Source organism: Poecilia reticulata, chromosome 11 (genome assembly GCF_904066995.2).
Source record: "Poecilia reticulata chromosome 11, P_reticulata-male-v2, whole genome shotgun sequence".
Classification (NCBI taxonomy): domain Eukaryota; kingdom Metazoa; phylum Chordata; class Actinopteri; order Cyprinodontiformes; family Poeciliidae; genus Poecilia; species Poecilia reticulata.
In genome coordinates, this window is record NC_088840.1 from 23,354,668 (window position 1) to 23,382,276 (window position 27,609).

Consider the following 27,609-nt stretch of genomic DNA (forward strand, 5'->3'; position numbering starts at 1 on the left):
TCATGCTCTCGCTGGGTGTGTCCCAGTAAAAGCAGCAGGTACATCGCAGTTTGGTTCCTGTGTCTCTGTGCTGGGAAGACTTGAAACCGTCCAGGATGGCTCTGATCGCCTTTTCGCTTCTTTTGCTCCTCTCTGTTAAATTCGGTGAGTCTTAAGTTTGTTTTTATTTAAATTATTAATACAGTCTGTATTATAATGCCTTCTTAAAGCATTCTACGATTTCTTTTTTGTTTTCACTCTTTCCTTAAAGTCTGCTATTGGTGTGCTTTGACTATGAATCAAAGACGACTGCTTTATTTATGAGATTTTTGCTTTTGTTTACACGCAGGGTTCTCTGCTGGAGAGAAAATTCTACCCCAAGGTCCTCTGGATGTAATGCTGGGGAATAATTTGACCATAAATCTCCTGCTTCCAGCAGGAGATGGCGATTCCGTAGGCTGGAGTTGTAACGATAAAACTATTGGTAGTTTTGGGGCTGGTAAGGTTACAATTCAAGACCCATATAAAGGCAGAGCTGTTATTTACAACAACGGGTCCCTGACTCTGAAGTCCCTAAAATCAGAGGACAGCGGGTTTTGTGAATTAAGTCTATTCAGGAGTGGAGAATTTAATCAAGCAAAGGTTGAAGTCCGAGTTATGGGTAAGTCATTATTGCTTTATTATTGTTTTGTTTGGATATGCAACTACAACTCTTGGTTAAGATATTTATTAAGTGTATAACATATCTGACGTTTTAAATGCAGGAATATGTTTGAAATAGTGACTTGTTAGTTTCTCTTGTAGTTTAAACGCAAAACTGTTCCGCAAAGAGTTTTTTCCCCTTACACTGGCATATATGTAACCTTAACCAAGAGTTACTGCGCGTCGAAAAAGTAACTGTCACACCTAATAGGCTATGGCGAGCAGATATCCCTCCGCCAGAAACTCAGGTATCCGTGTACCAAATGCGGGGTCTAGCACCCAAACAGTTGGCCCAGCGACCTAAGAGGGTCTTTGAGTTGTACACGCGCTGCTGAAACGTGCTTTTAGTGTTTATTCATTTTTCTACAAGTGTACATGAGAGATAAATCATGGAAAAGCTGCTGAAAAAAAGCCAAGAGACACCAGGGCGTGGCTCCTGGTACCGTAATGTTCTTGTGGAATCCGTGTTTGCAGTTTCGTCAGATCCAGCTTGAAGAGTTTTGCCCAGTTTTCATTTATTTATTTTTTAGTGTAAACCCTTTTTTAGTGCTGTGATGCTGCTGGCCAGTTTTACTTCTTCCAAATATAAAGGGAATATTGCTAAACTATATGGCAATGTAAGTCTTTCAGTTCTGAAGTTTGTTCCCCTTTTTAGTGAGAGCCTGCTGAAAATTGGTCTTTTAGCTGGACATTTATTCAAAACAAATGTCTAGGTATACTTTGCCAGACAGAAATTCAACCTTCTTTCATTGTCATTAAGTCTCCTGACATTATATAAAACATATTTGGAAATGATAAAATAAGTGCTCATAAGATAAACCCCATGATTCTAAATGATTTGGAGAAAATTATTAAACCACAATGATAAAATGGCATTTATGCTGCATATGGCAACAGCACAATGAGACCAAATGCTGCCCTATAGGTAACATAATAAATATATTTAGATGAAAGTTTGAAACTTTCAACTTTTTCAATGCAAGATTATTCTACTGTAATAAAAGAGGAATTTGTTTTTGAGGAATTTTCAGGCATTTGAAAAGAAAGCAATCTGGAACAATACAAGAAAAACAGTGAAGCTAAAATGTAATATTAAATTAGATGAAGTTTATCTGATTCTATGGTGGCTTTCCTGCCAAAGGAGTAGCTTCTTAGACACAGATTTTTCCATAAGAGGTTTCTTAAGCAAAGCTATATTTATTTTTTAAAGTTCAGTTTTATTTCCAGTTGGTGCCATTTCTGTCGTCATTGGAGCAGATCTGGACATTAGTGTAAGGAGTTCTTACAGTTCAGATTGAGATGTGGCTGCCACTCCTTTACGTTGTTCTCACACACCCACTGTTGCCTAATCTGCTTTATGCAAGTAGTGCAGTCATTGTTGGAAGTCCTGGATTATGGGTAACCAGTTAAACAGGTCTAATGGCTGCAATAGTCCATCCATTTTCATTCACTGTATTGATATGTTGATTTCAGCTCACAAATATAAGTTGAAGAGGATTCAGCCCCGGGTGTGTGCCTCATTGACTCTTTGCTCTTCATTATAGTCAGATTTCATCTACAAAAGAACATATTCCTTCAGATCTTAGAGGGAATACCTTTCATATGACCCATCTCCTGTTAAGATTTCAACAAAGTTCAAACAAATACTGTTAAATTTCACAAAACATAGACGTGACATCGTGAAATAAATTCCCCAAGACTTGAATTCATTGTCCGATTGATGTTGAGAAATGTCGTTGAGATTTATGAATTCTAAATTTGACTCTGACAACATGCTAGTCATCTTGTAAACGTGCCTGTTTCTCTGCAGAGCCTGTGTCTAATGTCATGATCAAGTCAGACCTTCCTGAAGCCATTGAGTACAACAGCACAGTGGTTCTTACCTGCTCGTCTAAAGGGACTTTCCTGAGCTTCACCTGGATGAATGACAGCAAGATCATTGCTTCTGATGACAAACGGTTGTCAGAGGTAAGATTAGTTCATAAATGTTTATAAATCTTAATTTATTTGGAATCATGAGTTTTAGAGCCAACACAAAGTTGTAAGGAGTTGCTCATAAATATTTAATTGGTATTTTCTCTTTAAATTGCAACACAGAAAGGATCTAAGCTGACCTTCACCGGTGTCCAGAGGTATGACCTGGTTGGCCCAATTGTCTGCACAGCAGCAAACCCACTGGAAAAAATGAGCAGCCCCACATTCAACCTCACAACCTACTGTAAGTTATTCACCTACACTTCGCAGTAATGGCTTCTTAAGCAGCCTTAAAGGTGGAACTGATATTCTCAGAAAAATATAACAGAATTGGATAGCAAGATTGCATTAAACTTCACAGAAAATATTATGATTGCAAACTAATTTTATTGCAACTGCAACATTTATGTCTTGGATCCAAGCTTAGCATGAGAGATGTCTTGAGAAGACTTTTCTTGGTTGATAAACTCCAGTTATCTCTGAGGTCTAGCCTGCTCGTTTCCATTTAGACTACATGGGAATTTGTTTTCTTAAGGACTGTAAAAAAGATTAATGTGTAAAATCCAATAGAAAATGGAGGAATTACAACAATGTTCTCATTTGTTCTAAACTCTAATTCTTCTAATGATAGAAGGTTATGGGAGTGGCTTTTGAGTCATTATTTGCCTTGTTGGATTGGCATGTTCTCTTGTTTTTCCCATTCTGAAGACTGACTAAAAGTAATTGTTATTGTTTTCACCTTAGGGAAAACGGACAACACTTTTTGACTATATTGTGTAAATATATTTTTCCAGTTGAAACAGTGAAGTAAAAGTAATTTGAAGTCTTAATTTTTGGATGTGTCAAACGTGCAGCTCATATCAGTCACGGCAGTTAGACAGATATCAGTAATCTCTATTCATTTCAGTCAGTTTTCATTGTTTGCCAGGTTACACTTGACTGAATGAGCTCCACACCTGTTTGACAACAAAAGGTCACCGAGAGCAAGTGGCCATTTGTCATAAATAGTTAATCTGCATGGTTTTCTTCTTCAGAGTCATGCCAACATATGAGGATGCCCATCATGTCTGGAGTTATTCCTGTTAAAAATTAAATCCTGTTCCAATTCCAACAAAAAGCTTTATCTTAGCAGCCTTGTAGCAATGTAAACTGCTGCATTTGAAACTGCTGTGCATGTTTGCAAGGCGCTCCCTTTCAAACTACCCTCTAAGGCTAAAACCACATTGTGTACACAGCAGCCTACACCTCCACTCCTTCAGTATGAATAACCTGAAAGGCAGACAAACCACACCGACCACAGCTTTAGCCTGTTATTAATTAATCAAGAGCTTACCGCTACAGTTCAGGAGGGACACGTCAAGTTGGATAAGAAAAACAAAGAATCTGACCATCAGTTAATAAAATCACATTGAAAATGTCATTTTTGTAACTTGTCGCTGCAGAATCACCCTGAAAGAGCCAGTTTTATGAGCCTGTAGTTGTAAAGATGTGTAAGAAACAGCAAAAGCAGTTTCAAAACTATCCTTTATCCAAAACAAGTACAACTATAAGAGAAAGCACAATCCAAAAAACAAATACAAGTTTCTTCCGTCACACTGCAAAAACACAAAACATTACCAAGTAATTTTGGTCTGCAAATATCTTATTACACTTGAAATAAGACAAACTAACTTAAAAGTAGCTTTTCAGCAAGACATAGAGGCTTGTTTTAAGTAAATAGTTCCTTAATATTGCTGAAAAATTACTTACTCTATTGGCAGACAAATTAACTTATAACATGCAAAAAAAGACTTAAGTTAAATAATCTGCCAATATGGACCTAGTACTTTTTTTTATCAATACTTACTTAAAACAAGTTTCTTTATCTTGCTAAAAGTTACTTGTAAGTTAGTTTTGTCTTATTTCCAGTTTTCTAAGATATTTGCACTAGAAACTAGTCAAAAAAATACCTGGTAAAAATCTTGTGTTTTTGCAGTGCATATATTATCTGCAGAAAAACAACCATATAGATGTTATTATGTGTATTTGTTCCATAGATGGACCTGAGGATGTCACCATTAAGGCCTCTTCACAGGGGAAATATGTCCCGTCCAATTCGGATTTCAACCTGACATGTTCGGCCTCCTCCAAACCCGCTGCCACTTTCACCTGGTTTTATAACACAAAGCAGATAGAGGCCAGTGGTCCAGTCGTCACCCTGAAAGCCATTGAGGGGCAGGGACTTGGGCACACGATGGGCAACTACAGGTGTGTCGCTAAAAATGACAAGACCAAACGAGAGGTTCCATCTACTGATGTTCAGTTCTCCGTGATGGGTGAGTATAACCCAGTGCTTGTTTAATCAGGTACTGTGTTATCACATTTAGATCTGGAATGGTTGACCAAGTCTTTTCTTTTAGAGTTATTATTATTGTTAACATTACCTTAAGAGAAAAAATAGTTTGAATTGACCATTAAGCCAACAATGTAATTAAATCATCAATATCTTTAAATTAGAGGTAAAATATGCATACTGCTTTTTCTTTTAAATAGAATCAGTAAAAGATAAGATGTAGGGACATAATATTATAATTAGGGCTGTGCAATAATATCGATTTTGCGATATATATCGATATTTTCTTTCCTAGAAAAAAAAAGATATTCATCCGCAAGTATCGTAACATCCAACTGTCACCTTGCTCACTCACTGCTTGCTTCGCCGGGAGAGTGATTATGTCATCAGGCTTAGAGTGATTCCTTCAGATGTTAAGTGTTAAAAAGGTATCAACCTATTCAGAGCAGGTACTTGGTGCACTTTATTTACTTTACAAATGCATGTAAGCTACAGTTTTTACTGTTTCAATTAAAAGAAACATGTTTTCTCACCACTTCTTTGATTCATTTTGTCCGGCTGTCGACTTTAAGTCTGTGTCCAACCAGAGTCAGGTATTGTGTAGTTGGTGCTTTTAATCAGTTTTCAGTTAAATTAATTCAATCCAACTCTAACAGTCACAAAATGTCACCAAAATAACTCTGTCCCTCTAAAATCTTTCAGAAAATCGCAAAATGTATTGAATTGTATCGGTCGCTGAATATTGCAATATATATCGTATCGTGAGCAGAATATCGTGCGTCGTATCGTATCGTGAGATTATTGTATTACTACAGCCCTAATTATAATATATTGCCATATACGTTTGCTAAAAACAAATAAGTACAGGTGTAAGTCTCAGATTTGTGACTCCTTTGAAGAACCAGACTGTTAAATTAACACCTGCAGGCAGGCCTTCTGCATTCAGGGGCACCCAACTAACAGACTGTAGCTCGTACTTGATGTTTTGTGTCGCAAGCAGTTTCTGTAATTTGTAGCCAAACATTATTTTACATCTTGCTTTCTTTCACGGCTGTTGTGAATGATTTCTGCTTGCAAAGCTGCTGGGTTGGATGGTCTTACATGAAGGAGTTATTTTTGTGTTTGTTTGCGAGGCAAAGCAGAAATGTGACAGTTGGATCCAGTATGAAACTGGCCTCAACTTTTGTTTTGGTGACTCATGTCACCTTTGGCATGTTGAAACAGCAATAAATTATGAAATCTCCAGCATTACGGCTGAAACAAGAGACACATGGAGTCATCACGCTTCGAGTAATGAAGTGAACAGTTGCACTTGTAAATAAAAAAAGTTCCATCTAAGCTTGAAAACTAGTTGTGCCACATTTGGCATAAACATTTACAATGAATGGGAATGAGTTTTTTATTCTGCTATGGAGGAAGCTTTGTCAACTCTTAACTGCAGAGTAGTTTTATTTTAGTGCCGTTGGATAGTCCTCTAGCATGACCAGCCTGTTTGAGACAATCACAAAGTATCTTAATGGATTTTTTAAAAATTTATTTCAGAAACCATTTCAAAATCTTTAAACCATCGGAACACTATATATTGTTCCGATTAATCACAGGCTTACGCAACAAACTGAAGCCGGTCCTTCACACCCAGATGTCACATTCTCTACATATAAGTCACAATAATGACATAATACCTAAAGTTATTTGAACTGGCTTAAAAACAGCAAGAGTGATGGCTTCCTTCTTTCCATTTATGCTTGCAGAGGCCATTTCTGGTGTTAAATTAAGTGGTCCAAAAGGTATCCTCATCGCTGGCAACAGCAGCGCCAACCTCACCTGCCAGGCAAATAAAGGCAACGTGACAGAGAGAGTCTGGCTGAAGGATGGTAAACCCCTTTCCCCCGACTCCCATATCAAATTCTCCAGCGATAGTACCTCCATAAACATCGACGTGCTGAATAAAGAGGACAACGGAGATTACATATGCCGGCTCAGCAACTCTGTCAGCACAAAAGAAGCTAACTTCACAATGGTGGTCAACTGTAAGTGTTTTGCTAAAGCATTTGTTGCATTTTGCTGATTCAGTGATGACAGTTTCATGTTAAATCTTTACCTGACTTCATTCAGATGGTCCTGAACCACCAGAGGTGAAGGGAAACAAAGAAGTGCAGTTGAACACACGTGTGGAGCTCACCTGTTCTGTCTCATCCGTCCCTCCTGCCAAAATTATTTGGAAGCTAAATGGGACAGTGATTTCTGGTCAAACAAAAGAGAAGTTGATCTACGATGAAATAGAATATAAGAGCTCAGGAACATACACATGTGAGGCAAGCAATGAAGTCACTGGGAAGTCCAGCAGCTCCCCCCCTCTCTCTGTCGCTGTCAAAGGTAAGATTGTTGTGCTAGTCAGTTGTTATATTAGTATTACATCAGGAGTCCCAGGTGCAGATTAAGTCAGTAGCACATATTTCGATGTTTTAAAATGTTGCATCATTTAACTCCCTAACTGTTTTGTTAATATTCTGCCAGCAAAACCAGAAACCTGTTGCTCCTGGAACACTTAGCTACAACATTTGTTTGTCTGACATCATAGAGTGTAAGAGCAACCTGACTCAATGGTTGTCCTGCACTTGACAGAGTTTAAAAATTACATGTTCATGGCAGAATAATGTGCCTTATTTGGAGTAGTATTTCCACTAACTCATCACATTCCTGGGTATAGAAAAGTTTAAGCCAAACCTAGCAAGCAGTACACACTTGGTAAATTACACATCTATTGGAATATCTTTACCTCTAGGTCTTTGGTATGTATTAGTATGTATTATATAACAGGCATTTGAGACTTTTTATAGCGTAAATTCAAAAGGATTTCTCATGTATTGTGAAGCATCATAAAAGATCATTTGAATGTGGTGAGAAGATGGAACAGAATCAGAAAAAGGCCCGTCTTGTTCACCATGTATGATAGTATTGAGCTAATCTGTGCTGTTTGTAAATTGTTGGTAAAGAATCTGGATTTGAAGCGTCTAGATTATTTCATATGAACACAAGCTTTGTGCATAATGAGTGTGATTGATGTAAAGATAATTATTCTTCAGCACATACAAATGATTTCAGTGAAAAACTGTGATGTTTATTTAAGAAATGTTTGTTTTGTCTGGATCTGCCAGTAAATTAAGTGATCCCTTTAGCTAAATGAAAAAAGATTTGGTCCAATGCATGCAGATCTCTGTAAGCATATGTCGTCTCTTTGAATTGTTTGAATTTGCGTGTACTTTACAATTTGGTTTGAATCCTGCAAACTCTAATCCAGAGTTGCATTGAAAAATAAAGAGTCAGAATCATATCTATAAATTTACCATGTTGAATTCCAGAATAGTACTAGTTGAGGACAACAAGACAACTCAATGTACATACAATGTTATTAACCCAAACAAGGAACTGGGACGGAATTTATCTTAGAAACTGTTTTCCATTTGTCATAAATTCATGCCTGGCATGCCAGTAGTATTTTCAGTCTCTTTCATGAAGTTGACTCAATACATCAAACATGTGACAGTGCACAAGGTGTCCAGAAAGGCCTCAGAGAACAAGGGAAGCATCATAATGACCTTTAAGTAAAATTGGAGGCAGGAAAATGCACATTTACTGATATCTTCATCCCAACATTTGACGATAGCATCACAGCCACACAGTTTCCTAACATTTTGCAGTTCCAGGACGCTTTAGGTTGGTAGCTCGCTCTGACTGTCTCTCATTCGACTGCCACCATAAAAATCATTTAGCAAACAAACCACCAGTTTCCCATCAGTAATGACAGGATGCCCTTTATGTTTTGCAACATTCAAAGACATTTAAACCAATGCTACAAATAAAAACAAATTTGACAAATTTCCCATACAAAATTTCTGCGTTCCTGCAAAACTATCTCATGTGATCAGACAGATGCACCTTACTTCATCTTTCTGGTTCGAGCTGTATTTCATCAACCCCAAAAGGGCACAAGTCTTATCAATGTGCAAAACATTTTTTGTGATTACTGGGGTTTTAACCGTTGTTGTGTGCTGTTTTCTAGAAAAGATAGACGAAGGTCTCTCAGACGGAGCTATTGCCGGAATCGTCATCGCATGCCTTGTCGCAGTTGGAGTCTCCATCGCCTTGTTCTTCTACTGCAGAGGGAAAGTACCGTAAGTACTCTTTGTCTTTGTGCAGCAAGGTTTTATGCAGATTTGATGATGAACAGATCAAACGGTGAAGAGGAGAAAACCAGAGGAAAAGAGATGAACTGGTGCTCATGTGTAAGGATACCACAAATCCAACTTTATTGTCATTGTTGTGCTTCTTGTACTTTCAGGACTTATTTTTGAAATTTATCTTAAGCAGAATCCAGGCTCAATGTGTTTCTCTTTTAGTTCATGCAAAAGGTCAAGTTCTTTGACAGAAAATGGTTTAAAGGTTAGTTTGTTTAGTACAGGAGAACTGATTGACGTTACGGGGAGGGACTGGTTTAACAGAACCTCTTGTTTTAATCATCTGTGAGCTCATTCTTGCTAAATCTAAGGACCAGTTGAAATCAGAATAAATTTAGTTACATGCATCAACATACTTAGAAACAATGAAAGAGTGAATTGTTTTTAGTCCTGGCAGCGTTTAGCTCTGCTATTGTCTCTATAATTTACTGTCCACTGAGTCCAAGAGAAAGCTGCTGTTGTGTTGTTTGCTTCCAATGAATGATAAATTGTTCTAGTTCACTGCTTCTTGCCGTGTCTGTAACACCTCTTTTTGTCTCTGTTTTTCAATATTACCACCACTTTGTGACCTTCTAGGAAATTCTGGACATTCCTCTTGCTTTGGTGCCTTGCGACATATCAGGATGATGTACAAACACATTCAAATTATGCAGCTGCTAAACTCTTACAGCACTGAATTCCTTGTGTTGCATGAAAAATATTTCACCACCAATTCTTGCACCTATGAAAAATCTGGGCAGACAGACCAAATTCATTGCTACAAATTTACAAAGAGAAGAGCAGTCCCAGCTGTCAAAATATGCTTTTAATTGTTCTTTTTAAATGTGGCATGATTAGTAGCACTAGATAGAATTGTATGGATAATAAATATTTGTAGTTCACAGTATGAGATTCTCATGGTGTGATAACAAATTTGAATTGCATTTACAAAAACGGTGGCGCTTCATTACAGAATGATCCACAGGAGATTCTGGTCACTCCCAAACTTTCACGGATATCTCATTGAAAAAATCCTTAAACCATCGGAACAGTATATATTGTTCCGATTAATCACAGGCTTAAGCAGCAAACTGAAAGCGTTCCTTCACACCCACACGTCACATTCTCTACATATAAGTAACCTGGTACCACATCCTTTGGTTTTTCATCATACTGGACCACAACAGAAACTGCCATCCTGAAACAAACGACTGAGTCAGTGAGAGATATTCACATTCCTCACCTCAGAAACTAGAGACAAAACATTTACACACAGCTCAGCGCTGAAAATAAAATGTTACAAAACTAAAATAATACTACTTGTTACTCTTTTCTACTCTCTATAGTAAGAAAAGAGTAACAAAATTAATGGCCTAATTAATTTTTTGCCAAAATTACATTTGGGAAAAAAAAAAGACTTAGATGTTTACTTTAGGAAGGTGACAATTTGGCCAATAAAAGTCAAATCAGAAAATTGGCTTTGTTACATTTATTGCCTATAGTGGCAAACCAATAATTGTCTCCTTAAAAAAACTGAAGTGCTGCTTGCAAAATTCAACAAGCGTGGCTTGTGAGAGCACACAGCCAATAGCCATCCAACCGGTACTTCTACTTTTGTTCCAAAGAAATGCATTAAGGAAAAAGGAATGAAACCGTCACTTATGCTTTCAGTTAAAGTGAGACTTTTTTGCAGCATGAAGAAAGAAGCCAAAGATGCATAAGAATTGTTTTAGTCATCATGGAATTACTTACACAAAGTGTAAGAAGTACTTTAAGCCTCTACCTTCAGGTTATTAAAAGATTCCTTATAGCTGAAGAAACTGTTCGTCATTGAGGGTGTGAGCTCATGTTCTTTAGGTAGATCTTTCCCTCCTTCCTTGGCTTTTAACAAATCTCCTGTCAGGATTATCTGATGCTGTGGGGGTCATCGGGTCTCAGGCTCAGAGGTAGTGGGAGGTGTTCTGATTTAGAGGATCTCCCAAAGACCCTCACTTGTCAATCTTGTCATTGGGTTGTCTTCATCAAACGTCAATGTCGTTCATGTTAAGGGCCAATTGATTCGCATGGAGCAAGATGAACTGCTCAGTGCAGTTGTGTCTGGTATGAGGAATCCAAGTCATAAATTCGTCTTCAGCCTTCTCCCTAAATGTTCTGGATGCACTGTGTGTGAAATCACCCCACATTTGAGATGATGAGTTTGGTTGCTGTCTGAGTTTCCTTCTGTTCCTGTCAGGACTTTTGCACATAGGTTTGCGTTGAGGGATTTGATTTGGTGACCGGTAGAGATTTTTTAATCTAATCTTGAAAAGCTTCTCTGCACTGGGGCAGATCAACCTGGCAACATGGTAACAAACCATGTGATACAGAAGTGAAACTCAAACACTGCGGGGCGGCCCTTTAATCTTACAATCCAGACTTTAAGTACATACTGCAGATGTTTTGGTCAAATATGACATATGAGAACTTTTTGTGTAGGTGGAAGGTAATGCAGCTTAACAGTGCTGTCAATGAGGTGAAGGGAGAAGTGAGGAAGGAACTAAGTTAATTGTTGCATTCAACCTTCTCAGACATGCCAAGCCAAAAGTGGCAACAACCAAAATGCAGACAGAAGATGACAGACTGTGCCAAAACCTGCACTGGCAGTTCAGCACAAATATGCCAGCTCAGCAATAAACATGTTGCTGCAAAGAAAAATTATTTCTTATTAAAGTGTTGAAACGTAAATGTTTTCAGGTATAACAAGTTAAAAGCTGACTCCTTAGGCCTATCTCAGTATTTATTGGATGACACTGCCTATCAACTGCAGTGTTATTTTCTTAAAACCTTGCACAGTCTAGTCTCTTAAAGTACCAAAAAGTAGTAGTATTGTCGAATACCCTGCATAGTTACAGTGTCTCTATCAAAAGAAGTACTTTTGGGATTTAGTGGAACAGGAGATTTGCATCGTGGATGTGCAGCAGACAGATAGGTAGCAACTACCTATTTGCACAGTTCTCTCCTGTCAGTATGAACCCAAAATGACTAAGGAATGTTTCCAAAACCTTGTTAAATGTTTGGCACAATCAGCTAAGGCAGATTTCAAGCTAAAAGGGGATCCAAACTGTCACTTAGCAGGATGTATTTGGTAAAGTGTCTGTTGAGTCTATTTGTGTATTCAAACATTCAACTTTTCGAGGGAAATTGCTACAAAACAACTGACTCTTTAGGCTTCAGGAGTCAGTTGACCTCAGACTGGAGGGTTGAGGTCAATTTTCCTGGTACTTGAATGTTTTGTGCTCGAGGGGAAAACAAACATAAAGGACGAACAATAGACTAAAGCCTAGGAGGCCATATCTAAATGTCTTCAAACGTCAAAATAAAGATAAAACTCCCCGACTATCAATGGGTCTTATAAGGATTCTGAATGACAAAAGAAAGCATGCAGATTAAACTGCAGGTGCAAACTGATAACATGCAAAGAGACACTGCCTCAACTTGTGCAACACAATAAAACCACCCATATGAAACGTTGTGCAATCTGTTTTGTGCATTGACATACGTACAGTTATGCCCATGTTTTTCAGACGTCTAGCAGTTATATTTTAGAAAAAGTTAGATTAGCAGCTACCTTACATGTATTTACAGTTAAACAACCTACTGATAAAATATAGTCACTCACTTCTACCCATAACTACTCTAGAAACATGTCATTTTTACAAACGCTTATTCCTGCAACAATGACTTTATAAGCAGTGCAAAGAAGTGCATTCGTTGATGCTAAGTTGTAAGTAATACAACCATGCACAATTTCCATTGAGAATGATTTTTTTTCTTAGATAAACCTTAATCTCATGGTTTCTGTAAAGCTACTTTTTTGTGAAAACTTGGAAAGCACATTAGAGTAGATCGGTGCAGTTAAGTCAAGAGAAACAGAGACCAAATGTTTTGTTTGCTTAGGAACCAAGGTACGATGCGATAATGCAACTTTAGTCAATGGCAGGGGGCTGGAGAAAACATCCTGTCATATGTTGCAGCACCAGAGGCACAACAGAAACTGAAATCTCAAAGAAATGCAGAAACAGACAAGCCAGTGGCAGAGTTTCACATCTACAATGACTGGTAGAGTTTGCGGCCCTTGAAAGTTGACACTTTTTGCAAGTTCTTTACCACCAAGTGGAAAATCCGTTGGCAGGTATAGGTGTATAGAGTAGTGGCAAGAAGAAAACCAGAGTTGAAAGTTAAAAAGTCCTGTTTCAAGTTGTTAGCAAAACATTCGGAGAAAACAGCAAACATGTTGAAGAAGGTTCTCTGATCTAGATTGGATGTTTTGTCTTCCATAACAAAAACTAGGTATGATGGAAAACCTACGCAGCAGATCACCTTGAACAAACCACCCCTGCTGTAAAACATGGTGGTGGCAGCGTCATGTTGTGGGGATGCTTTTCTATAGCAGGGAGATGGAAGCCTGTCAGAGTTGATGTGAGGATTGATGGAGCTAAATACAGGACAATCCTTGGAGATGTCAAAAGACATTAGTCCTGGCTGAAGGTTCACTTTTCAGCAGGAGTTAGAGAGAGTATGCAAGCACATAGGAAACAGTTGACAAGCTAACCCTGCATGAATAAGAACAGGCAAAGACTCACGTCTAAAGAATTTACTTCATATGAGAATATAGCACATTCGTTTGTAGTTTAGCAAACCGAGTAGCTTTTCGCATCATATTCATTTAACCTCAGCCGGCATTGAAGAAGTGAGAAACAAAACTCGCAGGAACTTCGCAAGCAAATGTGATGTCAGTTTTGCTCCAAGCTAAAGTGCCCACTGTCCCCACATGCTTCCTCTTGTAACTGACCCTTTCATTTAGGATTAGCTTCGTCTGGTGTTGTGCAAACACGATCTGAGTGCATTCCCGCTTCTCCTCAAGTGTCACTCACATTCAGCATTCGGAGAAACGGAGAAACAGCTTGATGAACTGTGCAGGTTTTAGAGGAAATGCATATTACCCCTCACCGCCTGGCAAACGTGATACGCAAATGCAAATTTGAATTACAAAGTGAATAATCAAATATGTACATCTGACAGAAATAGTTGATTTACCAGCAGCTTATATATATTTAAGGAAAATGTTTGATTTCTACATAATATAATTTTGGAATAATATTTATAGCTCTAGATTTACCAAGTAGGTGGTAAGACCCCTTTAATTGTATTATTATGGTGTCTTCCTGCTGCCTCTGATATAGATGTATAGTTGAGTGAATATAAGAAAAATAATTGCTATTTTATGAATCTATGCCATAAAATACCTGGAGAGTGGTTAAACCAGTGACTATGACCGTAAAGACTTCTTCTTTTTCAGTTTGACTTTTGAAAGTATTTATTTGCTTGTCGCTGGAGGCAAATCCGTCAGCAGTTAGCTCACACATTGTTGTCAGATTCTAATCTGCCGAGTGGCTCACATCACAAAGTGCACTTGTTTTTATGCACACACAAGCTTTGAAGTTCATTTTCAAACTTGTAGACACAATTGCTAAAAATGTCTATCTAAATGGCATCCAGTTGTGGGTTATTTTTATTATTATAAACTGCTTTAGGGTGCAAGTATTGGTTACAATGACCAAACTTCTCATGTTCTCAGAAACCTGTTTGACAAACTCAACCTTTTCGGCCTCCTTTTCCGAGATGCTCCTTTCTTCAGCAGAAAGAAAAGGGTTCTGTGTTCAACTAGCTTAACCTTTCCAATGTGCAATCGTTCACAAAATGCTTTTTTTTCCACACCTCTTTATGATACTGCATTCAGATAAAAAATGTAAAAAGCTGCCTGTTGGGAAATCCCACATATCCATCAGTCATAATTATAAGTTGGTTGTAGAGCTCCATGTTTTCCACCTAAAGCTTGTGCCTACAGTCAGGTTGTCTTTTTGTTCTTAGAAATAGTAACAGGCATCTGGTTTTGTTTGTTTTAATAGGGTTAAGAACAAAAACATTACATTTTTAACATGCAAAGCATGTCGGCGCTGTTGTTTTTTCTTGCAACAGCAATTTTAAGGGGGAAATATTTTGCTGGGCATATTTGCAAGAAGCAAGTTGTAACATTACCGTGTCGTTGGATCTACTCTAATTTTGCCATCACTGAATGATTTACTTGCTGAAACATCTGTTTTAACTGTCGACGCTGCAGTGTGATTGGATTACTTTGACTTTATGTCTGCAAATAATATATTATAGAAACCTTTGACCTCAGTTTCACTCTCAAGTCCGATTCCAGCAGCCTACTGCAGCAGCTTTTAGTTTTATGAGTCACATTTTTGATAGGGTATCTTTTAAAACAGCTTCTTGGCTTTGCTAGCGTGTCAAAGAGTCACTGGTGTTGTTTTTTGCTCTCAGTAGAGCCAGGCTTACATTTTGAAACTATTCCAGGAATGTTGTTGCCATGTCTGGACTCGTTCTCCTACGCTCACCTGTGTCGCTGCTCTTTAATGCATCTTCTGGTGTCGTTTTGATCTCCTCTCATCTCTTGACCAAATCATAGTGGCCACATCCTTTTCCTCACTATCACAAACATTCTTTAGCTATTTTTTTCTACTGCCGCTTTTTAAACCAATTGAATGTGCTGCCATGATGTTTAGCCGTGCTGCGGTTTTCTGGAGTCGTCCAACTTCTTTAGGGACAGAAAATCAAGCAACGATTTAACATTTAAAACAATTAACAAGCCCAGAACCTCAAATAAGAAAGAAAAATAAATGCTACTGTGAGATTAGGCTGAGTTTTTAGAGAACTGATGATTTATCAATGAAATATGATATTATGCAAATACACTTGCATAATATCTGTTATTTCCTACTTTTTCTGTTTTCCTATCAAGTTTTTGATTTATTAAGTGATGGAATACGTATAAATTCTTAGCATATTCAGAAATAGATAGTTTAGGCTCAATCCTTGTAATCATTCAAGTACAGTCTGTTCAGAATATTTTCATTTAAGTTCAGGACAAATTATGAGTTGAAGGTTTATTCCACCTTAAACTAGAATGGAAATATACTCTATTGTCCCTCAGTGAGGAAATTCTTTAATTCAACTTTAACCGTTCCTGTTTGTTGCCTAAGGGTTTTAGAGACCCTCTGACACACTTACTGCATGTTTTTCCAGCGGTTTCTTCCGTTGTTTTGCTTCTTCTGAACCCTGTTGTTTTGTCTGGTTCTGCTCCTTTCAGCAGCAGGGATAATGTAGGACAGTTTCAGTGATAAGGTACAGTGACTCACCTGCGAGGTATTTGTAGGGCCGGTTATTTACTTTCACAATGGCTCTCCCTGGCTTCCTGACTGCACCTTTATGGTCACGTAGTTACTTTTATGAAGGGGAAATTAAAAAAGGCTGGGCGGGAGATTTGAGTTCAACTGGTAGAGATTAGAATGAAGTGCAGGTTTCTGCTTTTCTTTTATTCAGATTGTAGATGTGACGCCATCATCAGTCTTTTAGCAGTGATAACACTGAAGTGCCCTGCAGAAATGTTGAAACCACTAATGAACATTCAGTATGCAACACTGTTAAAAATTTGGAGAAAAGTGTCTTTAGTGATTGGCCCTCTGCCCCAGACATCTCTGAAATTCATATGATTGTTGTCATTCCCTTTGTCGGAAACTGTTACTTCTGTAGCTACACTGCAGATAAAACTGCAACAAATAAATGTAGCTATAGTCACAATGACTATCAGATATTGTACAACTGCAATTTTGTTTATTTGTTGTTAACTGAGCTTTAATCAGCAAAAATCTCCCTTATAAAGAAATGTGCATATTAAGTTCAGCAACTATTTTTGGTACAACCTGATCAACAGATTTTTTTTCTTTTGTTTGTTTTTTTTTAACATTTGCAGCACACTAAGTACATTTAAATGCAAAAGCTATTTTTTTTTACTTTCTTAAAGGGATAGTTTGTGGTCATTATTAAAGATGATGCTTTTTGTTGTCATAGTGCAATTAGTTTGGAGAAAATGAACAAAATCCTCAGTGCAAAAGGAGATAGACACCAGCAGATCTTCTCCTAACTCCACTAGGGATAAGGGTGTGCAGAAAATGGATGGGGAATATAAAATATTCATACTTGTGGGATAAGACCCTAAAATAGCAGATGAATAAACTTTTGCAGGAGACTATTTATGCAGCCAAACCGTGTCTCTGTCACTAAGGTTATGTTAATCAAAACTGCTGGATGTACCAGTCTGTCTGGTCAGCCATTCATTAGTTCACTGGACAAATTTCCCTGGGAAATCTAAACAGTCCCCAGGGTTTTCTACATTTGCCTGGCTGAGAACCATTGATACTGTAAAACAAGTGACAGCCTGTCCCAAAATCTAAAAGTTAGCTCCGCTCCTAAAGCTGACTGAGTCGTAGCTCATCTGATGCAGCATTAGGTCATACGTGTTGTTCAGCTTAGGAAAGAGCCATGAATTTTATTTTTTTTAATTGCTAAAATGTTTAACCGGCTGTTAGCTTTACTTTGCTGGTTACCGTATTTTCCGCGCTATAAGGTGCACCTAAAAACCTTCAATTTCCTCAAAAGCCGACAGTGCACCTTATAACCCGGTGCACCTTATATATGGACCAATATTGAGCCACAACAGGTCTAGCAACTACGGTAAGCAGCCGCCGACTTCATTTTCATTTCGCCCGTAGAAGAAGAAGCACGTGGTGCATGCTGGGATAGTTGTCAGAACGCTGGTTTGTTAATAAAGTTTGACTGACCCATCTACCTACCGACCTGATAATCAGGTCGTCTGCAGGTCATTTAGCATCACGTTCTCCATGAACATGCTGTGCACAAACGGAGAAGGGTGACCATTGTCCGGCCACGCCCCGGCCCATCGCGGAAGGCTCTCCTCACCGGTCGGAGTCGGACTGTTTTGTTGACATTGCGTTGAGTGCAGCTCCATCTAGTGGATGCATGACGTAACTCCAGCCTACTGTAGCGTCTATTCTATGCGCCTTATAATGCGGAGCGCCGTATATATGAAAAAAAGTTTTAAAATAGACCATTCATTGAAGGTGCGCCTTATAATCCGGTGTGCCTTATAGTGCGGAAAATATGGTACTTTTAACATTTTCTATAAGCTCGCAGAAATGTGATTTGGCTGCAAGTCACTTAAAAAAATCATAATTATTCCTCTAAGAGTACTTTTATGCTAAATACGAGATTAGCTGTTTTAGTAACGATATACCAATATTTAAGTTCATTTAACCCAGAATTAATTTATGTACAAACTGTTTAAAACTTCAGACATGATTTGTTTTTCAATGCAAATGAATGAATTTTCACAAATGACCTCCAAGCTAAATTTATTTTAGAGTTTCGAGTGCTAATCTTGTTTTTAAGAATTTGTATTTGATCCAAGATGATACTATTTTCAGAATGTCTCAGTGAGATACCAATCATCCCAAAAGTATGCCGAGGAAATGGTGATGTTTTTTGTTGTTGTTGTTGTTTGATCTTTATTTTTGAACCAAGTGAATCCTGTTAGCATTAAGTTTGGTCCACCTGAAAATATTTGTATCTTTCCAGCTGAAATTAAGATTGTAGAAAGGAAGAATCTGTTGTCTTGCAGTTTTGCAAACTGTGTCTGTCAGAGGTAAACGCCATTTCCGTTGTGTTTTTCAGAGTGTCGTCACCATACTAAAGACGTCCGTCTGCTGGTAAGTCACTGATAACTGTATTTGTCACGAAGGCATGCACTTAAAGACATTCTTAGTTTGAAGTTGAGCAACACCCATTTTGAACTTATGTTCAACAATTACACATTCCCAAAATTTAACCTAATGTGCAAATTTTGATAGAGGTGATGTAAGAATCTGACTTTACAATTGGCCTCGTGATTAAACGTCAATATTGATAAATAATCACAAGCCTCCCCTCATGCTCATCTTTGCACTAACGTCGCCTGTGTTTTTCTTTTTGTTATCTGGGTTTGATGATGTCAGTATGAAGCCAGTACAGTTGTTACCAAGGCCGTCTCCACTTTTCTTATGCAGCCTTGGGCGTCTCTAGCTGCAGTAGTAGGGTTGTCACTGTGCTTGAGGCTTTGAAACAAGACCACGTCTGAGCCTTGCAGCTTTCCTTTTAAAGCTTCTGTCTGCAGCGTCGGTGCCGTTTACTGAAAATCGTTTTATCTGCCAACACAAGACCACAGATAAGAGTAAAGCCACGCCAACCAGCAGCTGCCAAGTTCTCTTAAGAAAACGTCTTCTGAAGCAAACATCTGTGGTGCAAGACAGCTTAAAATCAAATGTGTTTGCGTTATTTATTTTTGCAGTCGATCAGTTTGCTCATCAAATAAATTAGCAATATTTTAAAGACTTTTCACAATGAGCGAACGTTTGCGATGGTGCCTCACTTGATTGATAGCTAACATACGACAAGCAATGATTAGTCTGATAGTAGAAGATCCAGAACTAGACATAAATATTTTACTAAACACATTTTTGACCCAACACACACACACACACACGCACGCACACACACACACACACACACACACACACACACACACACCCCCACACACACACACACACACACACACACACACAGCCAGTTTTCCATAAACTCTCCTCATGCTTCTGGTGTTTTCATCCAGCGGCTTTTGCTAAAGTGCTATGCTAATGCTAACATGTTTTGATACAGATTCAATTTGACTCAAAACATATTTCAGTGAACATATTTCAGTGAAGTGTCTCTGTCACTAAGGTTATGTTAATCAAAACTGCTGGATGTACCAGTCTGTCTGGTCAGCCATTCATTAGTTCACTGGACAAATTTCCCTGGGAAATCTAAACAGTCCCCAGGGTTTTCTACATTTGCCTGGATGAGAACCATTGATACTGTAAAACAGTATCAATGTTCCAGAAAACAGGAACAAGTATTTTCACCTAGCAACAAAGTTGTGTGGTAATTTTTGAAGAGTATTTTTTTCAGCTCTGCTTCTCCATGTTTCATTTATTGTTTGGGCAGTGAAGCATGCAGCTCAGGTCACACGACACAAAGGAGCGACAGCAGCAATTATAGTCTCTCTGTCACAGCGTCATGTAGTAGTTGTTGTGCTTTAAAAATCAATTTGGTTAGATATTTCCACAGCCTCAAGTATAGTTTTGCAAACGCTGAAAATAAAAGACTGATTTTTAAAACGTAGTTCCTCCATTTGCTGTCTAGAATAGACTAATAATGCTTAGTCATAGTTACATTTTGTCTGGAAATCCTATTACAAATAAAAACACACACACTTGTGATTAGGAAATCCTGAACTTTGCAATTTACCACAACATTTTTGTGATTCGTATTGCAATAACAATAAAAGTAACAAGCCCATTTGACTTTATAATAGAGTTTTGTCATTGGATACATTCAGAGTCTCAAACTCAAATTCTTCTCACATAAATTAAACTTAATCATTATCTTGATGGGTTCAGTCTGAGAGCTGATGTCCTGCAGCTTTATGCATCTCTTCTCCAACACACCTGAATCAAATGAATGGCTTGTCACACGAACAGCTGAGTCTGAATCGTTTTGGTTCAGGTGTGTTTGAACACAGGAACGCATCTGAAACTTACAGGCTTGTTGATGAACGGCGTCGGGCATCCCGACTTAATTCACTCTTTACATTAACCAATGTAACGACTTACACCATTTGTATCTCCAATTATGTGGATGTTGTATCACAGCTTATATTAATTCTAACATGAACCAAGAGTGAATTTCATCACTTTTGATAAATGCAATAAATGCCCATCCCTACCTGGGATCAGATCATGAAATCCCTGGTTGTAGTGCCAGACAGGCTAAAGGATTGTCTTTATTGGAGCAACATAGACATTTAACAACAGGCTTTTCTTTACAAGACAGGTTTTCTTCAACTACTTCTAAACAGACCTTAAGCTTCACTAAATGGTAACACTAAACAAATACTACTACCCACCTGATGAGGAAGTAGCATTTGTCTCTAGTTTGTATTTCTGTTTCATTTGCAAAGCACACATGCAGAGTATTTTCAGGAACTACCTGCAGTTCTACTCCTATTAATAGTTACTCTGACATCATCCTGAAGAAATTGATGCTGTGATTCTGTTAGTTTGCTCAGCTATCAAAAATGACTAAAGCTGAAGATCTGATCTGCTCTACTTTTGTAACACTGACTCCTCTCCTCTGCTTTTGTTTAGGCTTGAAATGTCTACCGTTTGGGTACCCATGATCCTCTTGTGCATCTGGGAGGAGCGCTTGGGTGGATCCAGCTGGTTTCCTTTGAGCAACTCGTCCAACCAGCTTCTTCATTATGCCTCTCTCTTTCTCCCTCTCCCTGGCAGACAAGGATTATGGAAGTCTAGGTTTACTGGAATACTAGATCATGTTACGCTTTGGATTACAAACCTTTTAATTTTACTGCAACTATCTTCAATTTCATTTTTATTTTTCGTTAATAAGCTGTTCCACTTCTCTGGATCAGTTGCTTTTTTTTGTCTGCCTTAACTACAACATGTTACCAAACCTCGTCCCTTAGCTTCTGTCTTCCTTCCTGCTTTTTTTTTTTTTTTTCCTGGGGAGGAATCAGAAATTTCTGCCGTGGAGACGCTTCTTTGACTAAAGCTCATGAACCGGTGACTGCGATGAGTGACTGTCTTTATCCTGCTGGAAACCTGAGGAGAACACACACATACACACACACACACACACACATACACAGAGATAATACCTAAAGTAATGTGATGCATACATGCATGGGTGATCAAAACCCTGGAGGCCACAGGGGCAGAATCTGGGGTAGTCTGGTTAAAAACGTAGCAGGAATACATTGTATTTGATTTATGTCGCTGTCGGTTCCACGTAGGTGGAGTTACGCAGATAAAGATCCAAGCACAGCGGAGGGTTTTCAGGATAAACATCTTTCTCAGAGCTTTCATCTGTAATGCCTCAGTTTGTTTGGTGCTCACCAAAGCATAAGAAGTTTTTTTTTTTGCCACGCCTGCTGAGTCAACTTTTTTTTTCAATTTATCCTAAACTGAGGTCACTACAAGCCTGTCAGCATCTCTTCCTCAACCTGACAGCTTCACTCAGCATCACTTTTGTGTAAAAATGAGCAAAGCTGTAATATTTACTGAATTTATCCTGTCTCTTTTATACTAGCAGACCTCCATGATCTTTTAAAATAATAGATGTATAATACTTATTGATTGAAATCCTTAAAATTCCACTTTGTAAAATAAAAAAAACAATCAGATAAATATGCTCAGATGGTAAAACTAACAGAAGCAACACATTTAACTGCTTTCTGTGTGATTCTTTTCAAAGTTTCAAAGTCTTTAGTCTATGATGATAAAAAAAGCCTCAAAAGAAAGATAACTATAATACCCATCATGCAACATTTTGTATCTAATATATCAAAACCAATGTTTTTTTGTTTTATTTAATCTGATCAATATGAGCATTTATGCAGCCTTAGGTGGTTAAAAAATTCAACCATCTTGTTTGGTTTTTTTTGCCACCTCTTTTACTTTTTTAATCCGACTGTGCAAACTTGTTTGAGTTTCTTCAAACAAGTGTTGCTCTGTAATCTTAGCTGGCTCCTGCGACTCCTCTCAGCTATCCGTCCTGTTCCTTTATATGTTGTTCTCTGAAGCTCAGGATCCGCCCTCCCAGTTTGACTCATCCTGTCATCTTGGGAAGAACAGACAGAGGAGGAGGGAAGGGTTGAAGACAGGACTCAGCATGCAGAGGCACTTCAGTCAGGTTCGGAGGAAGGCAGGAAGAAAAAGCGAGCGGGAAAGTGTCTTAGGCTTCAAATTCTTTAAGAACTGGAGGGAAAGTCTGATGAGCTGTCACTATGCTGCTCGTTTTCTAACCACAACTGTAAAGAAGTTGCTTTAAACTAAATTATGGCTTTTAGAGACTTTGTGAAACTAGTTTTAATTTGAAAAGGCTTCTGAAAAACATATCTGTGGTATTTTGAAGTTCAGCATTTAGCTGTTTCTTCCTGAGTATTTTGTCAGCATCATAAAAAAACAAAAATCTTTGTGTGGTTCATGGTTATGTGTGATCTCAGACTTCAACCTGCACTGATCTCCAGTAAAACAAGTATTTATTTTGTTGAGTTTTAGAAGAAAAAACAACCTTTAGAGTCATGGGAGCTGAAGATCGTAGCCTGTCAGCAGGTCACACAGGCAGAAACTCTTTATCTGTTTGAGTTGTAGGTGAAGAACATAAATGACTTCAGGTCATTTTGCACCTTCATCAATTCGTACCCCTGTTTGGATTCATGCTTTGTCATTTCGTCCATATTTCTGTAATTTATTTAAATTTGTCAATAAATGTTTAATCAAGGCAATAAATTAGTCATGGAAAACCTCAAATCTTGGAAACCTGATACCAGGGCTGTAATTATGAGGATGAATGTTCCTCGTCAGGCATGTTGCTGCAGTTTACAGTAGATAAATAGTTAAATATAAATTGCCTTGAATGCTTTTAGATCTTCGCTTTATAGTTTTTTTTTTAAAGAAACAACCTGTGTGTATGTAATTGTTAGATATTTCTTGCAACATTTCCAGAAATATCTTCTTCCACACAAAACTATGTAGCTATGCCTGTAGGTTAAATAGAAAACAAAAACTAAACTGTTTTTTTGCCCAAGTTCTCAAAACAGGTATAAATCCTCCCAAATCCAGGTACGAATCGGTACAAAGCATCCTGTGGCACCAGGTTCCTGCACCCACTCAAACTGAGTATTGACAAGTTTAAAACATATTTATGTGTTGAGTTTACAATAGAATATAGTGCAGAGAATGTATTCATAACAACATGTAAATATGACATTTGTTGCCCTAAACGAGACGTGTTCATATGTTTTAAACTGCATGAAACTGCCCTTGTTGTATATAGATGTTGTATTCACTGTACACAGATTTTGACTTTTTTGGATTATACATATGGGGTAAATGTGTGTTTACTGTTTAATATTTTTCAGAGATGTTTTGTTATCTTTTAAGTTTGTGTACAAACGTAAAAAGTCATAAAAGTCTTGAAAATATTTTCATAACTTTGATTTGTTTCACCTTTTTTATTTGTTGATTTTTTTTATGGGGAAAATTATGCTTCTATTTTAAATGGTGTTTTAAAAAAAAAGGGAAATAACCAATCAGAGTAGACGTGTGTCTTCAAACCATCCAATCACAGCGCTGGCCTGTTTGAGCATGGCAGTGATCTACAGGCGAAGGAGCGGCCGGATCTCATGTGTCATTCACTCACAAATGGAAACACTGACAGGGACTTGTCTCAACAAGTTATTTGCAATGACACGTTCCACTCTGCTAATATAAAAAAAAAAACAATCTTTTGCTTTTTTGACTTAAACTGACAAATCAAAGTTAATAAAAATGGCTATGTTGACTAAGACTGCACATTTGTTCAGGTGTTTTGTTGCTTTTGGCTTTTTGGTGCTGAAAAAAAAATCTAATCTTTTGAAAAACTTAATTTTGAATGTCTGTATTATAAAATTGACAAAAACCAATGTTTAAATATGTCCTTATGTGTGTTTTGAATCTGCATAGCATCTCAATGTATAACTAAAATTCAATAAGTTCTCAAAAATGTTACCTGTATTTGAGTCCCTGCACCTGTGGGATGTTTTTAGGCTGTGGAGGTCACTAATAGCAGTGGACACAATGTTTTCACTGAAAAAAAAAGCAACAGGGAAAGAAAGCATGAAGCAGCCGTATAAATAAAGTGCTGTGAAATCTGAAGCAGTTGAACTAAACAGTGTGAAACTGCTGCAAAAGACTAAACAAGTTTGTTTACGCTAAAATTGTTACCGTAATAAGCTTCTCGTCTGTTACACCAAACTTAATTTAACAGGTAGGATTAAAAGTTATGCAAACTAAACAGAAACGCTCCTGTGTGTGGTTACATATTAATGTTCTTTCTTAATGAACAACAGCAAAATCTACAGAAGAGGTTAAAAGTGAAAAAACCCATTAATCTAAGAAAAGGAGAAATGTTAGTGAAAACTCACTATCCTCTTTGTTAGTAGCAGATTTGCACATCAACATGAAGTTGTTATCTTGCAGATGTTGCACAGCCATGATGCGAAGCTCAGTTTCACCACACCTGCTTGATTAGATTTTGGTCTAATGACTGTGAAGGGCATTAGAGTACAGTGAATTATTTGCCTTGTGGAAGAAACCAAGTTTTAAGAAGATTTTAGCTCAGAGACATGATTCTGCGGGGAAGCAGCGATCGGAATATGACCACTGTGATCATTACAGGATGATTACGGTCAGCAGCAATGACCGTCATGGAGGACTGACAGAGCTGCAGTTGTGTTCATAATTTACATATTTATAACAACTCTGGTCTTTTTGGTCTCATATGTGCACAAGCTGACACTAAAGGTAACCATGTATGCTTGTAATCAGGGCGTATAAATACACAGTCAGTGAGTTTCTGGACTCCTGACTGACCGTTGTGTTTTTCATCCAGTGCTGACTGATGTCTTTAGTTTCTAAGTCATGGGGAAAGCAAATGAATTGTCTTAGGATCTGCAAGAAAAGGTAACTGAACTATTTAAAACCAGTAAGGGACATAAAAAATCGTTACCAAAAGAACTGACAATGGTCAGCAGCAGTGACCAAACTGTAATTAAAACCCAAGCAATGACCAGGAGGAACAAGAATTACCGATCACTGCCAGTAAAATTATTTGGATGTAATGAAAAAACCTACAAATAACGTGACTTTTTCTGGCCACAACCACAAATGTTACATTTGGAGAGAAGTCGACAAGGCTTTTGATGAAAGGTGCACCATTTCTACTATGAAACATTGTGATGGATCAGCGATCCATAACCATGGATCAGCGATTTCCAAAGTGCTTTGTAGCTCACGCTTTGGGGAGATGTGAGATACAAAGCACCGGAAACCTGTTCAAAATTGATGGCAGGATAAAGGCAGCGCGTTATCAGAAAATACTGTTTGCATGCTGTGCATGGTACGTAACAGGATGTTCCAACCCAAAACACAAGGCCAAGCCGACCTGTCAGAGCTACAGCTGATCAAGGTTCTGGAGTAGCCATCTTAATCTCCTGACCTCAAAATCATAGAGCATCTCAAACGTGTGGTTCATGCGAGACCGCCCAGGATGTTACAGGAACTGAAGGCTTTTTGCCAAGAAGATTGTGCAGCTCAGAGAAAATAAAGAGCCTCATTCACAACTACTACAAAAGACTCCAAGCTTTCATGGATGTTAAAGGGGGCGATGCATGGTTTTAACTGGGTTATTCATTGGTGATGTAGCTGATGAGAAGAACTCCTCAGTCTCATTCAAAACAATTTAGATATTAATGATCTGATGTTCAGGATAACGTCAACTGCCTGGAAGAGAAAACCGTAGTGATGACTGTGGCATCATCCGGATTTATACTAACTACAGAAGTAAGAAATGTCCGTCCATCATCAATTTGGGTTGTGGAGGCAGCACCTTGAGCAGCGGCCCAAACTTCCATCTGTCCAGTCATTTGGGCCAAGTCCTCTGAGAGAATTAGATGCATAAACCAGAACTAACCAAGACTAACCAAGAGGACAAAAAAAGATTGTGTGTTAGCATCTTTGTTTCTGTTTGCGGAGATGGTGTAGCAATCTCAGAAAGTATTTTAGAATCAGTCCATCAGGTCAGAGACTCCCAGTCCTGGTCTTCAGGGCCCTCTGTCCTGCATGTCTCAGGTGTTTCCCCGCTAAGGAGCCACTTTGTTCATCGTCGACTTAAATTAATGGGTGATTAACAAGCTTCTGTAGCAACTGGACGCATTGCATAGGAGGTAATCCAATCATTTGAATCAGCTGCAGGACAGTGGAAACACTGCATCGGATGATGCAAAGGTTACTCTGTTTTCTTGCAAAAACCAAATCAATTTCAATATTTTAGTTAAGGTTCAACAAGTACTGCAACAGAGATGATGGCAAAGATAATCTCTAGTCAGTATTGGTTACACCGAGGAGTGACTTCCTCTTCTAGGTCACAGAAGAGCCATTTAGTGTGTGTGCATGTGTGTGTGTGTGTGTGTGTGTGTGTGTGTGTGTGTGTGTGTGTGTGTGTGTGGGCTGTTTTGCTTTTAAAATTCTGCACTGACTCCACCTACTCGCCATACTGGTCAAATGGTGCAGAGCTACTCCCTTCTGACTTTTCAGGTATTTGTTCTGCAGCACATGTAATTACAGCAGGGACCCCAAACTTCCAAACTAACTTTCAAGACAGGAAGTAACTGAGTCTTTTTAGTAAACCCTCAGAAGAAAGAGAGTGTCTGGAAAGGGAGTGTTTTCTGGTTATGTTTTCCCGCCTAACACTTAATACAGTCAGTTCATGTTTTTCTCTTAGTGCGGTAAAGCCAGTATGACTGACAGG

The 27,609-nt window shown here is 38.2% G+C and overlaps 1 protein-coding gene across 1 annotated transcript; it reads left to right on the forward strand.

The window, feature by feature from the left end:
* LOC103472528 (cell adhesion molecule CEACAM20) lies at window positions 1-23,708 on the forward strand. Its single transcript, XM_008422230.3, has 10 exons — window positions 1-144; window positions 329-640; window positions 2,492-2,649; window positions 2,779-2,899; window positions 4,692-4,970; window positions 6,739-7,017; window positions 7,103-7,363; window positions 9,051-9,162; window positions 18,838-18,872; window positions 21,387-23,708. The coding sequence occupies exons 1-9, from the start codon at window positions 96-98 to the stop codon at window positions 18,854-18,856; spliced, it is 1,590 nt and encodes a 529-aa protein (XP_008420452.2). The 5' UTR covers window positions 1-95; the 3' UTR covers window positions 18,857-18,872; window positions 21,387-23,708.
* The last annotated feature ends 3,901 nt before the right edge of the window (window positions 23,709-27,609 follow it).